This window comes from Electrophorus electricus, chromosome 2 (assembly GCF_013358815.1).
Source record: "Electrophorus electricus isolate fEleEle1 chromosome 2, fEleEle1.pri, whole genome shotgun sequence".
NCBI classification, from domain to species: Eukaryota; Metazoa; Chordata; class Actinopteri; order Gymnotiformes; family Gymnotidae; genus Electrophorus; species Electrophorus electricus.
Window position 1 is genome coordinate 31,525,899 of NC_049536.1, and position 23,021 is coordinate 31,548,919.

The following is a 23,021-nucleotide window of genomic DNA, read 5'->3' on the forward strand; positions in this document are numbered from 1 at the left end:
TACTACACTAAGCACAGATGCACAGGTTCTACCCCCGCCCCCAACACACAAAAAAAATATTCCATATCTTCAGTGTATCTCCTTATACCATCATTAAAATTATTTAGATGATGCAAGTTAAAAGCAGGAATGTAAGATGCACTGTACTGTACTTTGACAGTATCAGTCATATGTATGTACAGATCTATAAACTAACAATCAACCTACATATTTTAGCCTACTTTATGTAGATAATGACAAGTTCATTTTTGGCCACGTGTATCAAATACAGTACCAATTTATTCTGCCATAATTGCTATTTATTTCAGATAATATTTTATATATCGTTACTACAAATCTGTCATGAATTCAATCAGCAATATGTCAGTTTTAATTATTTAATAAAATAATTTATTAAGAATCTGATTCATTAAAAATATACTGATTTTAATTGTATTGTAAATGGTGACTGTGGGGAGCAGCTCAGTGCTGATGAGACTCGAGGTTTGAGAGCAGGGCTGAGATGGGCATGTAGGGGCCCTGGCTCGTCTCCAGGGGGCGCCATCCATCCCTGCCTTCCTCGGGTGCCACAAGGCCCCTGGACTGTGCTCTGGGGGCAAGGCTGTTTCTCCTGCATAGACACAGAGACAAATCTTTAAGTTCTAATGTAAGCAGCTTCTAAAGCTCAAATGTTCCGATTTCTAAAACTGACCACACACAAAATAAAACTCAAGCCTAAGTGACCCTGTCACCTGGAATGCACAAACTATGGAATGTGCCCGGAACGTCACCCGGAATGTGCGAGTTGGCCAGGCAGTGAGAGTAAAGGAGTGTGTGAATGAGTGGGTGGGTGACCTGGGTGGGAGGGCAATGATGCGGGGCCGGGCCGTCAGAACCAGCTCCCCCAGAAAAGCCTCCATCATTAGATTCTGGAGCGTGTTGAGCAGGATTTCCTCCAGCAGGTCACCGAACTCTGGACTCCTGCAGTATTACAGTGTGAGAGTGTGAGAGAGTGTGTGAGAGAGAGAGATAGGGGACAGAGGTACAAGGTTCAAAGACAAGATCGTCTAAGATGACAAACTTCAAATATTTATCTAGCTTATGTAAAAATAAGTTTTTCTTTAGCTTCAACCTCCATGTTAACAAAATATAAATGTTGCCCTTGGCTTGCTCACTGGGGGCGTGGACTTGAACATTTGTAAAGCTGCTTTGTGACAAGTGCTATATAAATAAATTTAGCTTTTTTAACATTTTGATATCATAAATTTTGCTTATGATTCATTTTAAGCACACCTCACCTGTGGATGGATTCCTGCACCATGGTTCTGAGCTCTCGCTGCAGCTCCCGGTGGTTCTGTGTCCCCGACTCCAGCTCCACCGCGGTGCTGGCACTCTCTGTGTGACGTGGAGCTGGTGTGGGCTCTGAGGAGCAGGCCCCTTCTGCCATCCAGGGGCCGAGCGTAGCGGACGCGGACAGAGTGCGGGAGGGAGGCAGGGCAGGAGGGCGGAGCTGGGTGAAGTAGGGCACCCGCTCTGAACCTGCACTCCGCAGAGCCTGGTGGAACTCCCGGTCATCCAGAAGAGTCCTGGGAAAAACACAATCCTCTCTTCAGGCCTACTGTTCAGTATTTTCTTTGGACAAAAATGCCCAGGATGAAAAATAGCTAAATAAGTGTGCGTGTGTCTACCTGAGCAGAGATGTGAGTATGTATGTAAGGATGTCTCTCTCTGGGCCGGGGCTGAGCGGCGGCATATGTGTGAAGGAGAGCCTGTTCTCACCAGTTGCACACTGCGAAAGCTGTGGCTGTATAGACCTGCAGTGGCGTTCGGACATTTTGAACATGCATCACTGAACATGTGCGGTCTCAGCGGAGCCGAACAGGTCTAAAGCTCTCCAGCGACTATTCTCTGCGACTCTGCCACAGCTTCTAACATTTAAGATAGCCTTCAAGATCTTATAAAGTCCCATAAAGAAGAATATTCTGCTAACGTGTGCCACGGAAGAGAAAGACAGACTACACACACCTAGAGATGTGATATTTGTGGAAGTGCGAGGGGAAGTGGGCTTGGTACTCCAGCAGGGAGTGTGAGCGAGCCGTCACCCCCAGGTGGAGCAGGGCGGGGCGGGGAGGCCGGGGCTGGCTCCTCCTGTCCACCCGCCTGGCCGTCCCATTGGCCCCGCTGGCTACAATGCTGCTGCTTCTGCTGCGAATGGGCGGCGGCATCTATGACAGAGCCAGGCCATCGCGGGCTGGTAAACGTGGCTGTCCTGTACTGCACTCAGTTAACAACATCTACTGAAGAACCTTTTTTATATACGTATAAAATCGTTACACATACTTTTCTACTTTCTTTTCTACTTTTACGGTATTTTTTTAACGCAGCTTCGGTATGTTGTACCTTGTATTTTCGAGTTGCAGTGAAGGTTTTCCGTTTGCTTGCCATGCATGCCTGAGTGAAAAACAGGGCATTTTATTTTCCTGAAATAACTGAATGTATGTGATACTGCATGTGGGTGAGACAGAGAAAAAGACCTGTGTGCGTCTCTTCTGTGGGTTTGCCTGGGTCACATCCTTCTCAGTTATGGTAAATTCATGTTTTTCTCTTTCTCTTTCCAACTCCCACTGCTGTAGGTCCATATGATACTTAACTACAGCCTCCTCTGGAGTTACCTGGTAAACACATGAAAAAAAAATGTTTTATGAGCATAGTTCACTTTCATTAAAAGCCCTCTGTGTTTAGAGTGGGGTTTGACACACATTTACTTACTGAGGTTACTCACCTCACAGATGAGGTCTTGCTGGTAGAAGGCGGGGCTGCCTGAGGTAAGAATAGTGAGGATGCAGAGAACACTCTCTCCTGCAGCCAGAGATCCACTCACTGGCTGGATCTGCACCGCCTACACAGACCACACACACACACACACACCCACACACACACATACACACACCAACACCCCTAAAGAACAACAGACACATACAGGTAACCTGTAAGGACACACGGGAATGAATGTCGCTTTGAAGCGTCACGTTTTGAAAACCTGTTTTTTTTCTTGCTCTTTCAGGTTCCATAAGTACTGGATGCTGTCAGTGTGGGAAATGTTGGTCAGAAACAGGATACGTGTGCTTCGAGAGCAGACCGGAATATCACCGAACGACACTGCCTCCTCTGACAGGAACACCACCTACAAACACACACACACACACACACACACACACACACAGACAAAAGTGGGGGAAAACATATCTGCCTATATGCCTAATAAAGACCACAGAAAGTCAAAAAGCAATCATGCAAGTTGGTAATTCATAACCAGTACATGGTACATTAACGCGATGCCACGCTGCAATACTTGCAGGTTAAGATGAACGTTGCATTGGCTTTTCTTATGTTTCTCCTTCACCTGTCCAGGTGCGGGCACTTTCTGGGTGCAGGCCACACCAAGGTGTCCGCCGTGGAGTTGAAAGGGCACCGTGTCTCTCTGGTCAAAACCACTGCCCTCGAATGTCAGCAGCGTACAGTCACCTTGAAGCACGTAAACAGGGACGTCCACCTGGAAAAATGCCGGTCACTGAGCAGTGCCTTAATAAAATACTGGAGAATCTCCAAAGAACCTACAGTGATCATACAGGGTATTACATCTATGCTCTTAGACTGTTGGGTGGATTTAAGTACAGGTGGTATCACGACATCATGCGGGGCAGTTAACCTGCCATGGGGGGGCCCTGTGTTATGTTCTCCAGGAGCTTCCCCGCTGTCTGTCTGGTTTGTTTTCCTCTCAGTCCCGCCACGTGTTTCCGTTCGTGTTAGAACTTTGTTCACACCCCACTCTTCACTGTCAGAGCAAACAAACCTGAGTTTGTTATTGTCTGCAGCTGTTTGGATGTAAAGTGTCTAACCTCAGTGTATTTATGCCCCTCAGTTGTGTGTCTTCCTGCAAAGTACTGTATTGTTGTGGCACACCACTAAGAGCCCTGTCTTCCCTGTCTGTCTTTTCCTGATTACTGATCCATTGCGTTGTACAAGATGGGAGGAGGCTGGGCTAAGCTGACCTCAGGTCTGAGATAGGGGGAGCTATGGAAACTATCAAATAGCACACCTCTAACTTTGAACAGCCGCATATTTGTGTGATATAGGATTTGTGCAATTTAGTTGCTGTAATCCATCTTATGTTTTGTCATAGGCAGAGCCAACTGTGCAACTGGTATGATTGCTATGATTGCTACTGTTTATGTTAGCTATTCTGTCCCCAGCAGGGGAAGCCATGACATAATTTGCATGGCGATATGTGACCAGTGGTTTCTGATAATGGGAATATAATGTCTAAAATAACCCTTGAGCTCCACCGCAATTTATCCATTGAACATAAAAACATCTCTTATCAAACAAACATTCTCTTGTACAAATGGCCAAACCAGTGTGGATGAGGCGTTGCCTGTAGAGGAATGACTGGTAGAGGGACTAACGCTATAGGTTTTGGCCTCCAGGGGCGAGAAGAGCCACTCCAGTGTGGCCGAGCGGCCAGGCTGCACCTCTCCGTCTGGATTCAGACAATGCAAGACGGGGTGGCTGAAGTTCTCCTCCTGCAGCTGTTCCAGCGGGGAGGTGTCCACATGGTACCTCACTGGAAGAGCTCCACCATTGTACAGCTCATACACCTACACACACACACACACACACACACACACAGACACGCACACACATGCATGCACCCACGCAGACGCACACACACGCACAAATTACTAGCTGGCATTAACAATAAATAAAAACTCCCAAGAAAACTGCAGAGGTACGTGAATAACACTTCTATTTTTTCTGTGTTCCTCAGAAAGGTTAGGGGAATTTCAAGCCGAAGTGGAACCATTCTTTAAACGCCGTCCGCTGTGTACTAATGTGAACCAAGGTGTAGTGGTAGGAGGAGGAGACCACCTGGAGGAGACACAGACCTGTGTGGGGGGGTGGAATCCTCCAACGGCCACAGGAGCAAACATGTGCCGAGCGGAGGCGAAGTGCAGGTAGTGTCTATCTCTCTCCACCGTTACGCCCACAAAGTTTAGCTGGCGAGAAAAACCACGAGACTAAAACTTCCCAAGTTAGAGAGCAAGTAAACAGAAAAAGCACAAACAGCATGTGTGCTGCAAGTTAGATTCCATAGCAAGCAATTCTGCTCTTACCAATATCTCTCTGCCATGAGAGAGTTTCAGCAGCACAGGAAGCCGATATGTTCCGGTAAAGTAATGCCTGAGAAAGACGAACGCTTAGTCTCAGCATATTAGCAGTATTAGAGCAGTATTAGAAAAACATTAAGCTGTTCGGTGTTGCTGCTCGACCTGTATGTAAACCGCACTGCCCTCTGCTGGCCAGGGTTCAGTCTGCCAGAGCACGGGGTGATGGAGAACAGTCTGTTGTCCTGCACTTTCATCTGATGGAGCTCGGTGGAGGTGAACTCTCCGCTCTCAGCCCAGTACTCCAGCTCAATCTGCTGGTCCTCTGGGAACAGGAATGACCTGGCAGAGAAGGAGGCAGGGCGGAATTCGTTTGCTGGAACGTTTTCCCATACCTCCGCTGCTGCGCTACATTACTGTAGGTCTCCAAGAAGACTGAAGAATCCATTTCCGTTCCGTTGCAGGACATCCTGTGCTCCCAGATTTAGGGATGAATGAGGAAAGAAGCAGACAGGCATCGAGACAGGCAGACAGCGAGTGTTGTTACCCACCACTCCACCGGGATGTTCCCAGTGTTCTCAAACATGAGCAGGAAACTGGAAGGGTCTGCGCCCAGCGGAGCGGCACTGAAGTTAAAGTCCAGCACGACGGAGGTGAAGACGGGCGGGCAGCGGCGAAAACTGCAGGGGACACAGCACAAAAGTGCACGGCTCCGTACGTGTCTCCGTGGAACGAGCGGTGTGCGGGTATGAAGTCGGCATAGAATGAGAAGCTCCGCTGCTCCCTGGGGTCTGGTTTCAGGTAGCGGCTGGATAAGGGGTTACCTGTGCCTGGTGGGCACTCTGTAGGTGAGCTCGGCTGGGCTGGGGTCGCTACACAGGTAGGCGTTGAGCAGGTCAAGGGAGAAGAGCCCCCAGAGCTGCAGCTTGCTCAGACCCTCCACGCCTCCGCTGCTCCGGGCGTCCGTCACCTCCAGCGTGGGGTATACTGCCTCCGCCTGCACTTGGCACAGAGAACGGGGCTCTCCCACCACCCAGCCTGGGGGATAAGAGGGGGCCGCCGGTCGAGGGCGGTGGGACGGAGAGAGGAAACACTTAACATAGCCCTTTGACACCTCTCAAAACCGGCTGCATGATCTGTAGGAAGTGAATTCAGACAGTAGGGTATCTGTGCGCTACCTAGTAGGTCCCGTCTTGGTAAACAAATCCCAAGCAGAAGGAGCGTATCTTAGCACAAGCTGATGAAGCAATACTGGCATTTTACGCAGGAGAAACTAACAGCGAAATCAATTCCATGACGTAAAACATAATGAACGCCGTCCCAGATTGAGTTCTGAATGAGTTATTTGGCCTGTACAGTACCGGAGGCACTGAGGGTCCGGTAGCTGATGGTCCAGCAGTAGCGGGCCCTGCGAGTCGGCCTCACCGTGGACGAGATCGGCAGCCTGCAGCGAGATGGGATGGTGCCCTGCATGCTTTCCAGCTCCAGAACTGCAAAACAGAGAACACAGGCGCATGGACGGAGCCATAGTCAGTGTATCCATGACATCTGATCCTGTACACACACTACATATTGCAAAGTTCAGACCATAAACATTTGTAAGGCCATGCCCTCGAACTGACAGACTGAACATTTCTCCTTTGTCAGCACTTTTTAGCGCTCTCCTACCGACAGGGTCTTTGTGCGTGTCCTCACGGGAGCCTCGTACACTGACTGTCTGCAGGACACTCAAAGAGAAGCTGATGGCACAGGAGCTGCTGTTGAGCAGCCGAACCTCAAACAACTTACAGTCCCCAACCAGCACCTCACCCAGATCCAGGACGGACGGACTGGCCTTGAATCACAAGCACAAGATCACAAATAAGGACCACACGCACATGCCTCACATGCTGAACACATAGTACCTATGCAAAAATATGGGCCACACACAAAGGAACTGGTGGCAATTCCTTTAATAATTATATGACCTGTATTAAATAAACATAAATGTGAAAATGTTAGCATTAATATAATCCCTGCGTAATATGCACCTCTATGGAAGCTTTGGCCGCCGCACCCATCACTTCAAGGGAGAGACGGGACCTCTTGCAGTCTGGTGTCTGTGCAGGCCAGAAGGTTAAAGTGGCCTTCATAATGTACATCATCTCCTCTAGAGGAGTGAAGGACCACGTCTGGACCTGACCCGCAACAAAACCACTAATTAAACAGTATAATTAAACCGCTGATTAAACAGATCTGCTAATCAAAGAGTCTGAAGTGTCACACCATTACATGCGAAGCAGGCACACAGGAACACGCTCCCTCACCCGGGATTCATTTGGCTGCAGCAGGCTTGCGTCTGGCTGTACAGAGAGAACTTTGCGATCTGAGCCACACACTTTCCAGTGGAATTGTACTGGCACTCTGCTCAGGTTCCTGACCCTCAGAGTTCTGGTGGAGAGGGAGCCCACTGCTGTGGACGTGAAGAACAGGCGCCCACCGCCATCCAGAACCACACGTGGCTTCTCTGCCACACTTGCCACCCTCAGTGTCTAAACACAGAGGAAAGCTCAAGGAAACCAGGGCAAGCTGCAGAACCAAACACTGCAGTGCAGACTGTTACGACGGACTGTTAATACTCAGAAAGCCTATGTTCAATGCCAGCTCTTTTATAGATAGTCTGACTATACCTGCGTGTGTCTGGGGTTAGCATTAAAATGCAGCGTGAGTGGGAAACTGGGAGGGTGATCTTCAGAAGGAGTGGATCTAAGAGTGAGGATCTGATGGCTGCCAGGTGATACCAAGCCACTAGAGGGCTGCACACGCACAGCAGGACACTCCTCTGAGTCCAGTCTGAAAATGAGGGGAAGATCTCCTGTGTTCTGCAGGAGGACACTCCGATAGGAAACCTGACTTAAAGCCGGAAATGTCTGGAGAACAGACAAGAAGAAAAAAAAGTCTCATATCAGGCTGGGTCTGTGCGACTTTCAGGAAATTTTGAAAGCATTACATTAAACATGTAATTCCAAACATAATCTTTGTCATATTTAACATTGTTCAGACCTATATACTACATGTGTACTGAAAGTGCGGCTGTGATCTCTTAGAAAGAAACCATGTTCCCCTGACTCACCACATGAGGGCGCAGCAGAGAGAAGTGGGGGATGAAGTGCTCATTTCCAGGCTGGAAGGAGTGAGCGCTCACCCTGACTGTAAGGCACCAGGGTGGGCACAGAGTCTGCTCGTCCGTCTGCCGGTGGTCACAGAGGACCTGCCACCCACGGACAGTCCAAAATGATCTAAACATGTCTACTCACTCACTCACAATATAGGGACGTCATACAGAGACACGCATATGTAGCAAACCAGCATGCATGTTCTGATAACATACACAGGCGATAGCTAATCAAAACGCGAAACTGCACAGACATCCAAATGTCCGAGAGTTTACTACACACCGGCGGAGAAGTAAACCCAACCCAAGATGGTTCCACCGCTGTGTCAGAACTTTACCTTGTAGAGAGCAAAGCACTCGAGCTGTGCTGCGTGGAAGGTGTTGTGCTGCTTGGGCGCGTATGTAACTCGGAAAGCGGTGGACTTCAGTGGGCTCAGGTCGCAGTTGAGAGGAGTAACGGAGAATGGGGAGTCGGCCGAGGGGGTCCACAGCAGGCTGAGCTTGCCCTTGGTGCGGTTGGTGATGGAGACCGACTGCGACGCAAGGCCTGGGTCAAAGTGCAGCTCGGAGGGATGCACCGTGACGTGGGGCGTTGGGAAGCGCCGCGGCTCGCCGCCTTCATCGGGGCCCGTCTCCGCCTCGTCTACCCAGCCGGGGTGGAAATACTCCTCCATGGGGCTTCTGAGCGAAACAGCGGCCCTGGACGTCTCCTGGAGCAGCAGGTCACATTCCAAGCTGTTATATGGCTTTTGTTCCTGGTCTGTTATTACGGTAACATGATCATTTTTCTATTGGATGTTGTTTGAATGGTTTATGTGGTTGTTCTGTACAACGGCCCAAACGCCGGCACACACCTCGTTAAGCAGTAAGGACCCACTTTCGTCCAGCTGTAGCTTGTCTTCAGCGAGCATAGCACTGAGTATATCAGGAGGGTAGCAAGTGAGGCCACGGAGCAGATTCTGTCTGTACACACGAAGGTGTCTGGAGTGCAAAATGGTCGGCTTTAGTTCTTCTGAGTGACAGGTGCCAATCAAGTCCAAAAAAAGAGGATCCTTCAAAAAGCGAAACATACTGTCATTTATCAACACAGAAACGTAATGTAACTGTAAGACGTACATGCCATGATACATGATTGGGATTATGAGAGAACTGAAGACACTTCATGCCCATATGACAGATGACAAATTACATCTCAAAAGACTCCTTCCCATATGACTTGTATGGAAAATAGAATAATCAATAATTAAAAACAACACGTTAGTAGCAGCCATAAAGAAATAGGACATAAATTAAAAACCATGGCTCTGACATACCCTGTGTAGTATAAGGCAAGCTGATCTCTTGTGATAGGCAATTGGATAACGGGGGCGGAACGTCAGTCGCAAAGTGAGGCTACTATTGGCTGGCAAATTGCCACTCAGCTGGTCAACACTGAAGACACTATGGCTGCCAGGATCCATGTCAAACTGGTAATAGGCTAGTACTGTAGAGGAGTTTATGATGTGTATAATGGACACGGCCTCTCCTCCCTCTTCCACACAGCCAAAATCCACCAGAGAGGAACTCAAAGACACGTCCGGACCTGCAGGCATTACAAAAAAGATACTCATCTGCTCAAGTCAGCCGTTTTTCTGTAGCATTATTTATTCACTAGTGTTATGTCCTATGCTAACTGAACGGGATATACTATGGATAGAAGAGCTAGATATGTTGCGACAGTTTGTGATCTGAGTGTTTCCCTCGGGCTCCCCCCGTGTATGTCACCTATGCATGAGCCAGTGACTTTGAGCAGGCATCTGCTCACAGCCCCAAGACAGGTGAGGCTGAGGTAGTCCGCACTGGCGCTGTCTACGGCGAGCGGGGTGAAGCACACGGGCACCCTCAGTGCCGAGTGCGCTGCCACCTGCCCCTCCCACACGTCGCACTGAAACACGGACTCCACAAGGGCGGCCCTTCGCATCAGAGCTAGAGAGAAGCAGGCGCTCACCTGCCCGTGCGAAAAGACGCACAGTGTCAAACTGAACGGGTATTTACACAGATGTTCACGTAGACAGATGAGCCGCTTCAGGGTGACTCACTGAAGAGGGATTGCAGATCTCGAACTGCTTTTCCGAAGAGCTCCCAATTGCCACGCTGCCAAATTCAAGCAGCCCACAACCGTCCTCCTGGTCAGGGGAGATGATCTGCAGGTGAGGGTACTTGGCTAAAGATAACATAGAGGAAAAGTATTACAGAGTGCTGTCTCAGGTTCCTCTTAGAAATATGTACTCAGGCAACCATCTAATTACATTACAACCATCTAATTTAAATATGTATTCATTATACAGTAATGTAGGCTTGATAAGCTGACTAAACCCACACAGTCCGCGCAGATACATGGTGCATCTGCTCTCGCCATCCTCCCCGAATGTGCAGGAAGCCTCTGCCTGGTACACCAGCGCTTGGTCGGGTTTGAACGTAGCGGTCACCTTGCACTCGCCTCCGGGCTCCAGAATGCCACGGACAGGAGACAGCTCGAACGGAGGCTCCACAGCCCACTGGAAACCAGTCCGCAGCTTGCTATGGGGCAACAGCAGGGCCAGGTTCGTTCAACACGCAGAGAGACACACTGTCCAACGCACATTGACATGCGACGTGTTCAGACAGCCGTAAGACACCTCAGGGACACCGATGGTCTCTCGAACGTAATGCTGAATTAACGTGACACGCGAAGTGCTTTTGTGGGCTGCATTCACAGCAGAGTTCACAGCAGTGATCTCTGTACCTGACGTTGCGCAAGAGGAAGCCCGTGCCCGAGCTGTGGCGGACAGCGCAGGGAGGCAGCTGCACTGCGTCTGGCAGCTCCAGGGCGTGATGCGGCAACACCGCACGCAGCAACACCTGGAATGTGCCCTCTTTACACTGGAACTCTATACTGTCCACATACTCGCACTGTAAGGGAAGGGGGCACGGGAACAGTGATTACACTAATGGACACAAATGCAACATCACCGTGCGAATGGATAATAAGTCCAGGTGGCACAACAGTTATATTACAAAGGTAAAGCAAAAGGGATTCAGGATGGGTGAAGTACCTTTTGGAGGGGACGAAATGTAACTGGCAGGGAAAAAGACGTTCCAGTACTCAGAACGATGGTCTGAGGAAACAGTGTGGTGAAGAATTTTGATACAGGAGGTCTGAAAAAGAAGGAAGAAGTCTAAAGCATAGTCCTGTAGTGCAGCAAAGGAGCAAACCACGTAACGAAAGAGTTTATTACCCATGAGTCTAAGGTACTGGAGCTTACTTCAGTGCTGAAGTCAATATAAAGTGGTGATACAATCAAACATCTCCACACCAATGTGAGATCACTAGGAAAACACAATGACAGCCACAATATAGGACTGCTTGTACTGCCAGAATACATACTGACATTCTAGACTAACCTGAAACTCAATTTCTGAAGTTTTCCATGGATATTTTTAAGGGTTAGCAATTTGGAATATTCTGCTCCTAGCTGCCAGCCCTCCCAGACCAGCTCAGGCGAGGTCTCCACCCCCAAGAAGCAGCTCTGTTTGGAGGCTTTTTTCCGTGGCACCTCTGATCCATGCACACCAGGAACCTGCAAATCACAAAAACAACCTATAAGCAACCCTGGATTATTATTTTTTTTACTTTAAATGAATATTAATTATTAATTAATAATTGTCTATAGCCTTTTTAACCTTAACCCATAGGTGGTGCATAAGGAAAACTGAAAGCATTTAGTTATAGAACATTATGCCAGGTAATAAAGCAAATACTGAATCATGTTAGTCTGTTCTTGTGTTAACCTACAACTTCACACAACGCAGTTGAATGAATATACTATGAGTGAAAATTCAAAAAGTTGGAAGCTAAGTGTAAATTTCAATGCACAAGTGCAAATTTAAATAAAACTATTTTTTAAAAGTTCAAATAAACAAATCAACAGTGACCTTTATCACTAGAGGGCAGTATATCCCAAATACCCAAATAAAGTTTTGCAAGCAAATTGTTGAATGTATTGTATATAGTCACACATTTGATCAAAAGCAAAAGACTGTGACAACAGAAGCAGAAAGTAATATATATATAAAACCTTAATTTTTTTAATGTCAAATCTGGTGAGAACACTATCACTGTACAACAGCTTTTTTTTTTTTTTTTTTTTTTTTACCTTTCCACGGATTCCATTTTTGCTTTTCCATGGAATCCCATCATTTAGAGAGTTCCTTGGAACATCAGCCAACATTGCAACAAATTCTGAGGAACTTATCCTGATGGGCAAAACATTTAACACAGAGAGGCTTATTCCATTGCTTTCTTTCACAAATGTAACTAGTTTCTCTGACAAACTTAACTAACAAGTTTATCTAATTAATTTATTTATCTGGTTCCTTATACTTAATAACTTCATTTCTTTAAACCTACCACTTTTTGGATTCTCCGTTTCCCAAGGTGTTTAGTACATAATGAGGCCGTTTGTTTGGCTGCCAATGCTGAAATACACCAAACACAGATCATGATCTAGCCACTGTTTATGTCTGGTGGTGAACGAAATAAATCAGAACACAAAAGGTTAGGTTCACTGTAGTTGTATCCTAAAATATAATTAAAGTTTGATAAAGCAGGTAACGTTTTGCATTTGCAATGATTACTTTTAAAAGAACCAAGTTTTGTATGACATATGGACGCCTAAGTTTAAGCATTCTATAAAGGAGTTGCAAACGTTAAGTTAGTCTTTATTTTCTACTATTCCCAGTTAATGTTAGCGGGCTGGTTTAGTACACGCCTCTGCTCAGGTTTAGTGTTAGTTTTAGGTTAGATTTAGGTTAGTGTTAGGTTAGGTAACGCTAGGTAGAGCTATCAGGTAGATAGTGCAGCTCGTTAGCTAGTTATCTACCTAGCGACACTTAACGCAAAACCTTTTCTCAAGTTCAAGATAGCTAAAGGCGTGTTACAATGCTTACCTTGTTGTTGTATTTATTTAGCCTTACCTTGTTGATCGATTTACACCCAACATGGAAATGATGCTGTTATGCTTTAGCTACCTTTTGCTAGTTTGTCTGATAAGAGTGGTGACTGATCTCCATGGAAACGACGGAAGCAGGCGAAGGACATTTACAAACACACAGCCGTTGGTGCGCGAGGGCCGGCGTGTCCTTGAGAAATGTTATTTTCTAATTCAATTTGCTTGATTGTTTTGTCTTGGCAAGACAGAGTAGCTTAATGCTTGCACCAGTAAAACGCATCTAATCCTTACCGCTAGCAAACATAAAGGATTCAATTTGTTGCATCTCCTCGTCTCGCAGTTACACAAACATCCAAACTCTATCCAAGAACCAATAAAGTCCCTTTCGACCCAGAAGTATTTTTCCACAAATTAAATGGGCTTGTGACATTAGCATAAGGAACTGATTATTTCACTTTCTCTTCATTAACTTAATTATTTGTCTATCAGTAAACCTGCCTGAGTAATTCAGATTTGAGAGCCATGGCAATAAATAACAGGCGGATTGCTCATAATAATGCATTGCAGGTTGCTCAGTGTTTTAATCACTATCGTTGTCAGCTGGAGGTTAAACAGGAGAAAAGGAATTTACAACCCTGAAACCGCATGACACTGGTTTCTAGGCAAAACACATTCATAATGCAATGCAAAGTGTACAAGTATAAAGGAGACAATAGCTCATCTTAAAAAAGAAATAACATTAGCAGCATAAATGGAGTCTAATTTTGTGTTTCTTCTGTTTATTTTGCTTTTAATTTAACAGACATTTGTCAGTTACAGAATAATTACTGCTTTGTTTTACCATGAATAAATTAGATATAATCTATAATACATAAATATCATAAAGGACAACACCAATAACAAACATGACAGACTACTGACTAAATAACACATTGCTCAACTTTTTCTGTAACTTTTTTTTTTTTCATTTTGCTGTTGTTGAGGATTTACCAGTTCTGCTGTGTTATTCAGTCAATGCATGGGTTCAGTGAGAAAAAGGCTGAGTAACAAAAGCTTAGCATTACACCGTAATCCTCGCATGAATACAGTGTAGTTATACACATGCTGTTTTGTTCACTTTTCAGTACAGATCAGAGTCTATGCAATACAAAAGTAAGCATTTGGCATTCAGTAGAAATTTAGTCCTACTTCTCACACAGTTTTCCTATTCCAAAATGCTTGCCTGAGAACATAGACTTTTTTTTACAGCACGAAATATTGCTATTTGGGACAAACTAGCATTTTATAAGCTGGCTTCCAGGGAATTAAGTGCACACTAAGTGGAGAATCAATACTTACAGTATGCCATCATTGGCCTTATGACAGCCTGCAAAGGCTGTCACGTGGACTGTATAAGTGATTTTGATGAATGACATCAGCCACTGCAAGAATGGCATCTCTGATAAAGGCTACTGATGCATCAAGCTATTACACTATACAGGATATTCAGGACTGTGATCTGCAGTAGCCGCCGTCATTTCTTCATAGCCCAACTCCAAGTTTCCTGTCCACGCCAATCTCCTCCAGGTCGTCGTCTGAATAAGACCCATGAGAGCTGTAACTTAGTTCAGAACTGTGTTGGAGAAAGTCTGCGGCATGCGAGAGACCCACTGCAGTACTTAGGGGCCCTCCAAACCCTTCGTCCTCTTCCTCTTCCTCTTCCAGCTCCTCGTCATCGTCGTGGGCGCTGCAGCGGCGGCCGTCTCCGGCTTTGCCGGCTCGCTTGCCGCTGTCGGCCTCCAGCTGCGGCGCCTGCTCTTTGGCTTTGCGGCTGCGTTTCCACTTCATGCGCCGGTTCTGGAACCAGATCTTAACCTGCACACAATTTCATGCAACAGCCTCCAATCATGAAGTGTCATCGGTTCCTATCTGAGGCACGGTCTAGTCAAAGACAAAGTCCCAACATCGCATGGGGTGTTTAATAGGTAAGGAAAGCATTGCTGGCAGAGATGATGGATCGGGTGTGGCGGTGTGTGGTTAGCCACATGCTCACCTGTGTTTCAGTCAGCATTAGTGAGGTGGCCACTTCAAAGCGCTTGGGTCGGGACAGGTACTTGTTCACTTTGAACTGGTTTTCCAGCTCCAGAAGCTGCTGGCTGGTGAAGGCAGTGCGAGGTCTTCGGCACTTGCCCATGACTCCTGACTGGGGTGACCCTATGAAGACAACAGGCAGAGAGGGGAGAGAGAGAGAAAAAAAAACAACATTTTAAAAAATCTACACTACAAAAAAGGAAAACATACTAACTGCCACCTTCATCCTGTTATCATAAGGAAAGGAACCAAAGATAGGCCCACTACTTTAGTACTACAGTAAAGCAACAGAAAGAACCATTCACTCAATATAAAAATCAATAAATACTTCCAAGAAAAACCACCTATACTTCTGCCGGTAAAGTTAGTGTTTCTTTATAGTATTCTGTCAGAGGGGTCATTTTAATGTTGCTATCATTCATGACAAAAGTAAAGGACTAAAAGTAAAAAGCTTACATTTAAATTCCATTAGTGGTAAACACTGATTCAGTTATGGTAGATAATACAGGTGGCCCCTACAGGAGGTCAGCAAGTCAGTGTGAGGGAGAGAATACATTTTTCTATTCCCTGTATGGTTATTTGTTACTACTTTCTTGATACAAACAAAACTGGAAACAGATGAAGGTCTCTGAAGAAATGAAGGACGGCTCACAGTGGCCCAAGGGAAAGAACAACCAAGTCATCTGTAAATGACTAATTACTATTCAGCTGAGATTGTGCTTAGAGTTTACAAAATATCCTGTTTTGCTTAATTTAGATTTATCACTTTGGCTTTTTTATCTTGTGATACGTTTAACTGTGAAAAGCTAATAATCGTTTTAAAAATATTTTTTCTTTACCAAATTCCTATTATAGCTCCAAAAAAAAGTCCACACGTTGGGAAAAAATAATCAAGCAGAAATACCTCTTGCAAATCAATATTTATTGAGTTCCACCAAAATATCGTAACAAAAACAACAACAACAACAACAACAATAATAATAAATAATAATTATTATTTAAAAGAAGAAAAAAAACACACTATGAACACGGTGTTTCTTCAGGAACATTATGTGCACTTACCATTAAAATCTGCAAGTCGAGGCATCATTATTCCGGCCCGTAACCAGTGCTCTAAGGGGAACTGTCCCGCGATGGCCGCTGCTTTCAGGTGCTCCGGATAGGGCTGCGTAAATCCGGAGTACGTGAAAGCGGGATGCTGCGCTCCTAGAGCCGTAATAGAGTACATAGGCGCGGGATACATTCCTGGCATCGTTCCTTGGGATAAAGAAGTTAGTCCCGGATGGGAGATGTTCAGCAAGCCGGGTTTGGGTACGATTCCTGTTTGCTGCTGGACTGCACCCGAACTACCTCGAAGAGGAGAATTTTCTGGCCGTTTGCATATCAAGGGCTTGGTTTCGTCTGGATCACTGCGCGGAGAACCGTCCCGAATTATCCGTTGCGATTCCTCCGCCAGTAAAGCATCGATTCGAAAGTTCTTAGACTTATCCATGGGCTCAAATTTCTATCAGTCAAATGTTTTGTAATTCTGCAGGTTATTTGTTTTAAACCGCAGGCTACGTTTGTTAATTTTTAGACTGGACGTATATAAATAAATAGAAATGCTCATCTAATCATCGCTACTTATAAATAAACATAAGGCTAGAGGTTAGCTGACCATAAATGCGATTCAGTAAAATATATATATATATATATATATATATATATACTAAGTTCTGTCTTATGAGTCCATCATAACTTCTCCTTATGTGACCGCTCACTAGGGCACAGCGACGCGTAAATGCCAAACGTCGGTATAGTCTTCGACTTTTGGACCCCCTCGCGTTCCCGGCAAGGTGCTCCGAACAGGCTCTGATTGGCTGATCGCGCTGACCCGAGAGTGCCGACCCCACCAGCGTTTTCTAATTAACTAATTACCCGCACATTTACTGCTCTGGAGTCCCTCACACCATTTAAGATGAGTCTCAGTTAGTATCTGCTTATGACAATGTAGTCGAACCCTTGTCTAATCCAAAAGATACCGACTTCTGCCATTCAGCAATACGAAAGATATTGTGGAATTAAATGGATTTTTCGCACACGTATTTTGTAATCTACAAAATAATAACCAATTTAAAGTACTTGGAATTAAAAAAAAAAAAAGATTAGAAGGAAACAATTATTATTATATATATATTTTTACAAATAATAAAAGGTATGAATAAAAAGCAAGCCAATGACTAAAAGCCAAAAATAGCCAAATGTAATAAGCCAAGAAAATGTAAAAATAATCGAATATATTTTTATTTGATAAAGTCACTAGAGGCCTAATCAGCCTTACGTAGTCCGTAATGTTGTTTAGCCTATTTAATTATCTCTCGATAAATGCTATTGAATTACTGTTAGGCTACAGATAACTTTCACTTTAACGCAGATATTTGACATAATACAATCCTTATTTAATAGTATTAATCTAAATAGCAGCTCTTTTTGTTTTCTAAGAAGCACATCGGAAAATGACATTACAGTGTCGGTCGACTTAATTGGCAGTAGAACGTAGGCTAAATGCATTTTAAACTCACAAAATTGCGCTCTTGAAGATTTCATTGCTGTCCAAAGCGGAAATACGATTTGGGCAGCACCGCTCTCAATGACCTTGATGAAGTGGAATGATTAACAGCTCGACCTTTTCCTCTCCGCGGTCGCCCAGGTGCGATGAGGTCGGAGATTTCTCACAGAAAGTAACCGAACTCAACACGGTATCTACACGTCAATTCACGTGTTACACCAATTAAGACACATTAAGTTAAACTTCCCATCGCACATGTAGTTTAGCTTATCATGATTATAAAACGCAAACAGAATAAACGTTTCCACAACTGTCCCGTACTGTAAACTCTAATGTATTTGAAATGTACTCTTATTTGGATTGCCATATCGTAAGGCTAATTTTCCTTTATTATGAGTGCAATGTCATAAGCACGGGAAATTTGATGGGTTGTTTTTCCACTAATCACTGTTAAGTGTAACAATGAAAGTGAAAACAATCTATCAATCTGTCCAAACAATTGCAATGGATATATCAAACATCAAGTGCAATTAATATCTCTTACATATGAGCGTTTATTAATGATTACATTCTGAGCTATTATTGTTATAATTGTTAATTATTATAATTGTTTTGTTACCAAGAGTTCATGGGAATTCGGTTATTCCAGGAGCATGACGATTTTACCAAGAAGTAGCATAAAGGACAATAAAAAACAACAAATGCTAATTAAATAATCTGTGTTTTGGACAGCAATGTACACAATTCACTGCAGATTGTGTTAATGAGAATTTAGCAAATATAGCATACCGAAATACACAGATACCATTTCCCTTTTCATTAAGATCAGTGTCAAAACCATCTAATAAAATCACTTGTTAATTATTCATTCCCATAGTGTTAGCTAAAAGAGACTGCTCCATTCCCAGGCCAGACCTTGGGACCATAATTAATCTCAGTTCATTAAAAAGATAAAGGTAATTTATTAGACCTATTTCTGTCAGTGATTAACCAATGCTCCGTGTGCACACAAAATAAGATCCGCTAAATTAAACAGATGTGTTGTACATTGTACAAGGATAAAGGATGCATCTGAAGTTGAAATAAAATTCAAATTAAAACACTGATGAAATGATTGTTTAGAATTTCTTAACTGTCAAGTTAATAACATATGCTACCTTTTTATTATGGCATTAATGTTACCCAGTGTTACCTTATATTGAGATAAATTACATACAAGGAATTTATCAAATGTTTTAACCCTAAAGACACAGTTTAAATCCATGTTTTGCAGTGTTTTGCCGAATTAATCTAGTTTCTAAAAATCCCATTTTAAAATTACAGAACAGCTACAACCTTTAAAATTAATTTCTAAAAATCACATCTGGATTGAAGTAGAGAATGACTACAGTATTTTCAATGAGAAAATAATGACAGCTTGACCTACAGTAATTACCAGCAGTGATCTCATGTCTTTTAACGCCTTTTGTTCCTAAACCAATATTCATCTTTTTATTTCATTATAACGTTGACAAAAGCACCTGAATTACAGAGTGCTTTATGGCAGTCAAATGATCGTTTACAGCTAACGGCTCGACGTCAGGCGTTGAAAACAAAGGAGCAATTGTATGCACCTGCACTGATAGCAGATGCAATAAACAGGTTATCTCACATTTAAAGGTACATAATTACTTTCACAGACTCATCTCATCGGCTATTCTTCTTATGTACACAAATTCAGAATCTCACCAAGAGCAAGCTTTGCATGTCCCCCTTTTGGTATATAAATCAATTTAAACGATTTTCTAATGTAAGCAAATTGTTAACAGTCCACTCCTATCATTTTCCTGAGACCTAAAATTAGGCTCTGTAGTCCTTGAGTAGAAGAGAATGCATTTATGTTAACAAAAAGAAAACCTAGTGCTTGCTAAGGGACTGAAAAGTGTTTACTTAAAAAAGTACACACATTCTGCTTCCCAAGTGATTGTCAAGCGGGGAAAGATAGCATTTGGACTGAAGACACTCTAGAAGAGGCATTCAGTGGCTCACCATTCATACACAAATGCAGCCGAGTGTCACAGGCTACCCCCTCCGTGACTGTCTGACCCCTGCATGTCACAGGATGAACTAGGTCATACCGCCAATCCCTCTACTCCTGCTGAGCACCAGAGTGGAACTTCTCCGATCATCTCACCGAGTCTCAGAGCACCACCCTTCATTCCACTTGCTGGCTGCTGCATCATGCTTTGTTGTTGGAAACAGGAATTAACTGCCCCAATGCGCCATGCTATGTTCACCTTCAATAGATGGCTTATATCTCTGTCTGATATTCATTCCTGACTTGTCTGCCCTATCGTCAAATTTTGTGTCCTTGTGACTGACCAGGGGAAATGAAAACTTCCCCTGAAACCAGGGTGGGGCGGTGCAGGTTAGCGAGTTCAGCTCTTCCCTCAATGGCTTGATTAACGATAGCCACCGTGCAGAGACGGCAAGACAATGGTGGAGGCTAGAGGGGTGTGGGACTGGACAATTACCAGCAAATCCTCCCGTCGCAGAGTTAAAGTCGAGCCGAAAGTTGAACAGGCGCACGTGCACATGCCGCCCAGAGAGCAGGCTTGGAGTGGATAATTAGGCTGTCATGAGCATCTGTTGCGCAGCGAGAATTCATGGCAGGTTCAGACACCCGTGCGGCAGAACCCATCGAGGGAGGAGCATCGTGGGTGGTATGGCTGCCTCATAGCAACACATATGCAGATGGACAGATGCTGAATTTCAGTAATGAATAATAAAAAGATTTTCCATGGGAAAAATATAAGCAACAGGCTTTTTTTTTTTTTTTTAGCAAAGCAAAAAAGGCTAAAAATAAATGGCATAGCATAATATACCATTAGTAACATTATACTAGTAGTACAGTATAGTATAAGATTCTTCCATTTGCAGTTTTATTCTTGTGTTATGCTTTGTGTGTACTTATGAATGTCATTCAGTGTGTCTGAAACGAAGGCAACTTGCTATAGTACCACCAGATATTTATTTGCAGGTGCTGAATTTCATTGGCAGAGCAGAGATCGGTTGGCAGACACAATAAAGAGGTGTGAATAAAGGTCATGGGTTCTATGTAACTGTGTGTATGTATTGAGGAGCAGGCGATAGGACATGATTGCACAAGATTACTGCTCCAACATATAACTGGGTGTGCTTATTTATGTGAGAAACACCACAGACAGCTCACGCATTCTTCCATGTTTTATATTTGTATGGATCCGTGTGTCCCTGTGTGTCAGAGAGACAGAAAGAGATAGACAGTGCATGAGCGAGTGAGTGAGCGAGAACATTAAATATGACAGTTCAATTAGCCATGCTTGTTCTAGCCATGGCACCTGCTCTTGCTCAGTGATGAGCTGCCCCACCCACCGACAGAGTTTGTGGTTTTTAATCAGGAGTGTCTCCCTGACAGCTGAAATGAGATGAATAAACAGTAGTAATTCATCACAACAATTTTAGTCGACTACAGCGCATGCATCCGCCTGTGCTGACTGGGGAAAACAGTGCTTAAACACAGGACAAAACAATGAAGAAAGAATTGCAAGTTGTATTATTTTGCATTATATAAAGGGAAGGTTTAAATAGATACACAAAGATCACATCCATTTTACCATGTACTTATGCACCCTACATATATTTACAGATTATAATCAAGAGCAGTTTGAAACAAATGCAATTTGCATGTACCATATATCTTTAGCTGTTCTGATTATGTGTTTGCTTTTACCCCATAAAAATGCCATCCATAAATTTCAGCATCTGCATCAGGAATTCATTAACATATTTAGCACCCTAATGTTATGCACTTTTAAGAATCTGTGCTTGTCTGGCCTAAAGTTGTCGTTAAAAATGCAATATTTGCTTTGCAGATCCCTGGCAATTTTCGAAGTGCCTCTCAGTCTAAATGGTGCTGTCAGGTATATTTAAATGATCTGGCCAGCAGTGATCTATGGTTCTGAAGTCAAGGGCGAGGGGAGAATAAAGGTCTCTGAGCCAAGACACCTCACAGTCATCCAAAAGCAAATCTCCACTGGCTAATTTATAATGTTATCCGCGGCAGTGACCTTACATTTCTCAAAGTCAAAGAACCGATGTGGCCTGTGCGCGTTCCGCCCTGCTGTATGCATTTTAAAAGTGCCCTGTGCAGAAAACAACAACAACAACAACAACAACAACAACAACAAAAATCCAGTTCGAGCAAACCCAAAATGGGATTCTGAAGTCTATATGTCCATGCAACATACCGGAAACAATAAAGCTTTGTATTCATATTCTACACATTATTTGCGCTCGTACGAGAGCTGTGTGAGGTGGCGGCCTGCCACCTTCTAAAGCAGAATCTTATTTAACAAATGGACAGGTTGGGCCAAGACAAGGCGAACCGGTGCCGAGTTATCGGAGGAATTAATGAGTTAATGACTCGTTCTGTCACGCAGTTCTGCCAACCTGGAAGGGAAGCTGTCCGTGGCTAATTCATTTCATTCGCTGATTATAACCACCCTCTCCCATCCACGCTCCCTGTTCACCCCCGATTACTGTCTCACCTCCACCTATCGTCTCTGCCACGCCGCAATGGCCTTAGGGCGCAGCAACGCAGACTGAATGCTGCATTAAGGAAATAAATAGTTCCATTAAGCGCACTGGGACCAGGCGCGTCGTGTTAGTAATGGAGAAGGTCTCTACTTTGATTAAGACACATGATTTATTGAGAAAAGCACATAGCTGACTCGCATTCAGCAGTTCAACATGGGAAGGTCAATGCAATCCCTGTTCCTCAAACACAAACGATCAGCTAGTGGGTAGACAGAGATGAAAAGCAGCACTACCCATATGAATGTGGGATACAGTCACTCATTTATTAACCCCCATCCTGCCTGGATCAAAATGTCTAATGTCACTTTATTTATTGATTTATTTATTTTACCAGAAATGAAATAATATTATGTACAAGCATGAAACTACAATTGTTTATCTCATTTTCTGCAATGAAAATGAAAAATAAAATTCACATTTAGTGCATATGTTATCCCCACCCATCAAAAAGCCCCAAGATAGCCTCTTGTATTTATATTTCAGTCCTTTTGTCTCAGGAACTAGATATCAAATGTGCA

The 23,021-nt window shown here is 44.2% G+C and overlaps 2 protein-coding genes across 5 annotated transcripts; both read right to left on the minus strand.

Moving 5' to 3' along the window:
• Positions 1 to 291: 291 nt before the first annotated feature.
• cfap65 (cilia and flagella associated protein 65) lies at positions 292 to 13,352 on the minus strand. Of its 4 annotated transcripts, none has more exons than XM_035535775.1 (34): positions 13,294 to 13,352; positions 12,728 to 12,795; positions 12,474 to 12,573; positions 11,722 to 11,897; positions 11,373 to 11,475; positions 11,063 to 11,229; positions 10,658 to 10,857; positions 10,377 to 10,501; positions 10,063 to 10,285; positions 9,612 to 9,880; positions 9,153 to 9,350; positions 8,637 to 9,008; positions 8,257 to 8,394; positions 7,814 to 8,053; positions 7,451 to 7,675; positions 7,175 to 7,321; positions 6,813 to 6,978; positions 6,506 to 6,634; positions 5,969 to 6,182; positions 5,696 to 5,824; positions 5,310 to 5,486; positions 5,154 to 5,220; positions 4,926 to 5,036; positions 4,446 to 4,637; positions 3,383 to 3,532; positions 3,020 to 3,163; positions 2,762 to 2,878; positions 2,514 to 2,651; positions 2,380 to 2,430; positions 2,005 to 2,204; positions 1,668 to 1,793; positions 1,278 to 1,565; positions 835 to 960; positions 292 to 610 (listed from the first exon to the last, which is right to left on the minus strand). In XM_035535775.1, the coding sequence occupies exons 3-34, from the start codon at positions 12,546 to 12,548 to the stop codon at positions 463 to 465; spliced, it is 5,331 nt and encodes a 1,776-aa protein (XP_035391668.1). In that variant the 5' UTR covers positions 12,549 to 12,573; positions 12,728 to 12,795; positions 13,294 to 13,352; the 3' UTR covers positions 292 to 462. The 4 variants fall into 4 exon arrangements, with proteins under 4 accessions (XP_035391668.1, XP_035391658.1, XP_035391664.1 ...); XM_035535765.1 differs by having other exon boundaries at positions 3,332 to 3,532; XM_035535771.1 differs by having other exon boundaries at positions 3,332 to 3,532; positions 13,267 to 13,343.
• A 484-nt stretch (positions 13,353 to 13,836) lies between these two features.
• On the minus strand, positions 13,837 to 16,981 carry mnx2a (motor neuron and pancreas homeobox 2a). Its single transcript, XM_027021116.2, has 3 exons — positions 16,401 to 16,981; positions 15,301 to 15,461; positions 13,837 to 15,122 (listed from the first exon to the last, which is right to left on the minus strand). The coding sequence occupies exons 1-3, from the start codon at positions 16,828 to 16,830 to the stop codon at positions 14,790 to 14,792; spliced, it is 924 nt and encodes a 307-aa protein (XP_026876917.1). The 5' UTR covers positions 16,831 to 16,981; the 3' UTR covers positions 13,837 to 14,789.
• Between the last annotated feature and the right edge of the window lie 6,040 nt (positions 16,982 to 23,021).

Coding starts and splice junctions, on each gene's coding strand:
- cfap65 (XM_035535765.1), bottom strand. CDS start 12,548: ATGTTGGCTGATGTTCCAAGGAACTCTCTAAATGATGGGATTCCATGG. Junction 7,676..7,813: donor CTAACCCCAGACACACGCAG/GTATAGTCAGAC, acceptor CTCTGTGTTTAG/ACACTGAGGGTGGCAAGTGT. Junction 7,322..7,450: donor TGCAGCCAAATGAATCCCGG/GTGAGGGAGCGT, acceptor GTTGCGGGTCAG/GTCCAGACGTGGTCCTTCAC.
- mnx2a (XM_027021116.2), bottom strand. CDS start 16,830: ATGGATAAGTCTAAGAACTTTCGAATCGATGCTTTACTGGCGGAGGAA. Junction 15,462..16,400: donor TCGACTTGCAGATTTTAATG/GTAAGTGCACAT, acceptor TTGTCTTCATAG/GGTCACCCCAGTCAGGAGTC. Junction 15,123..15,300: donor TAATGCTGACTGAAACACAG/GTGAGCATGTGG, acceptor AATTGTGTGCAG/GTTAAGATCTGGTTCCAGAA.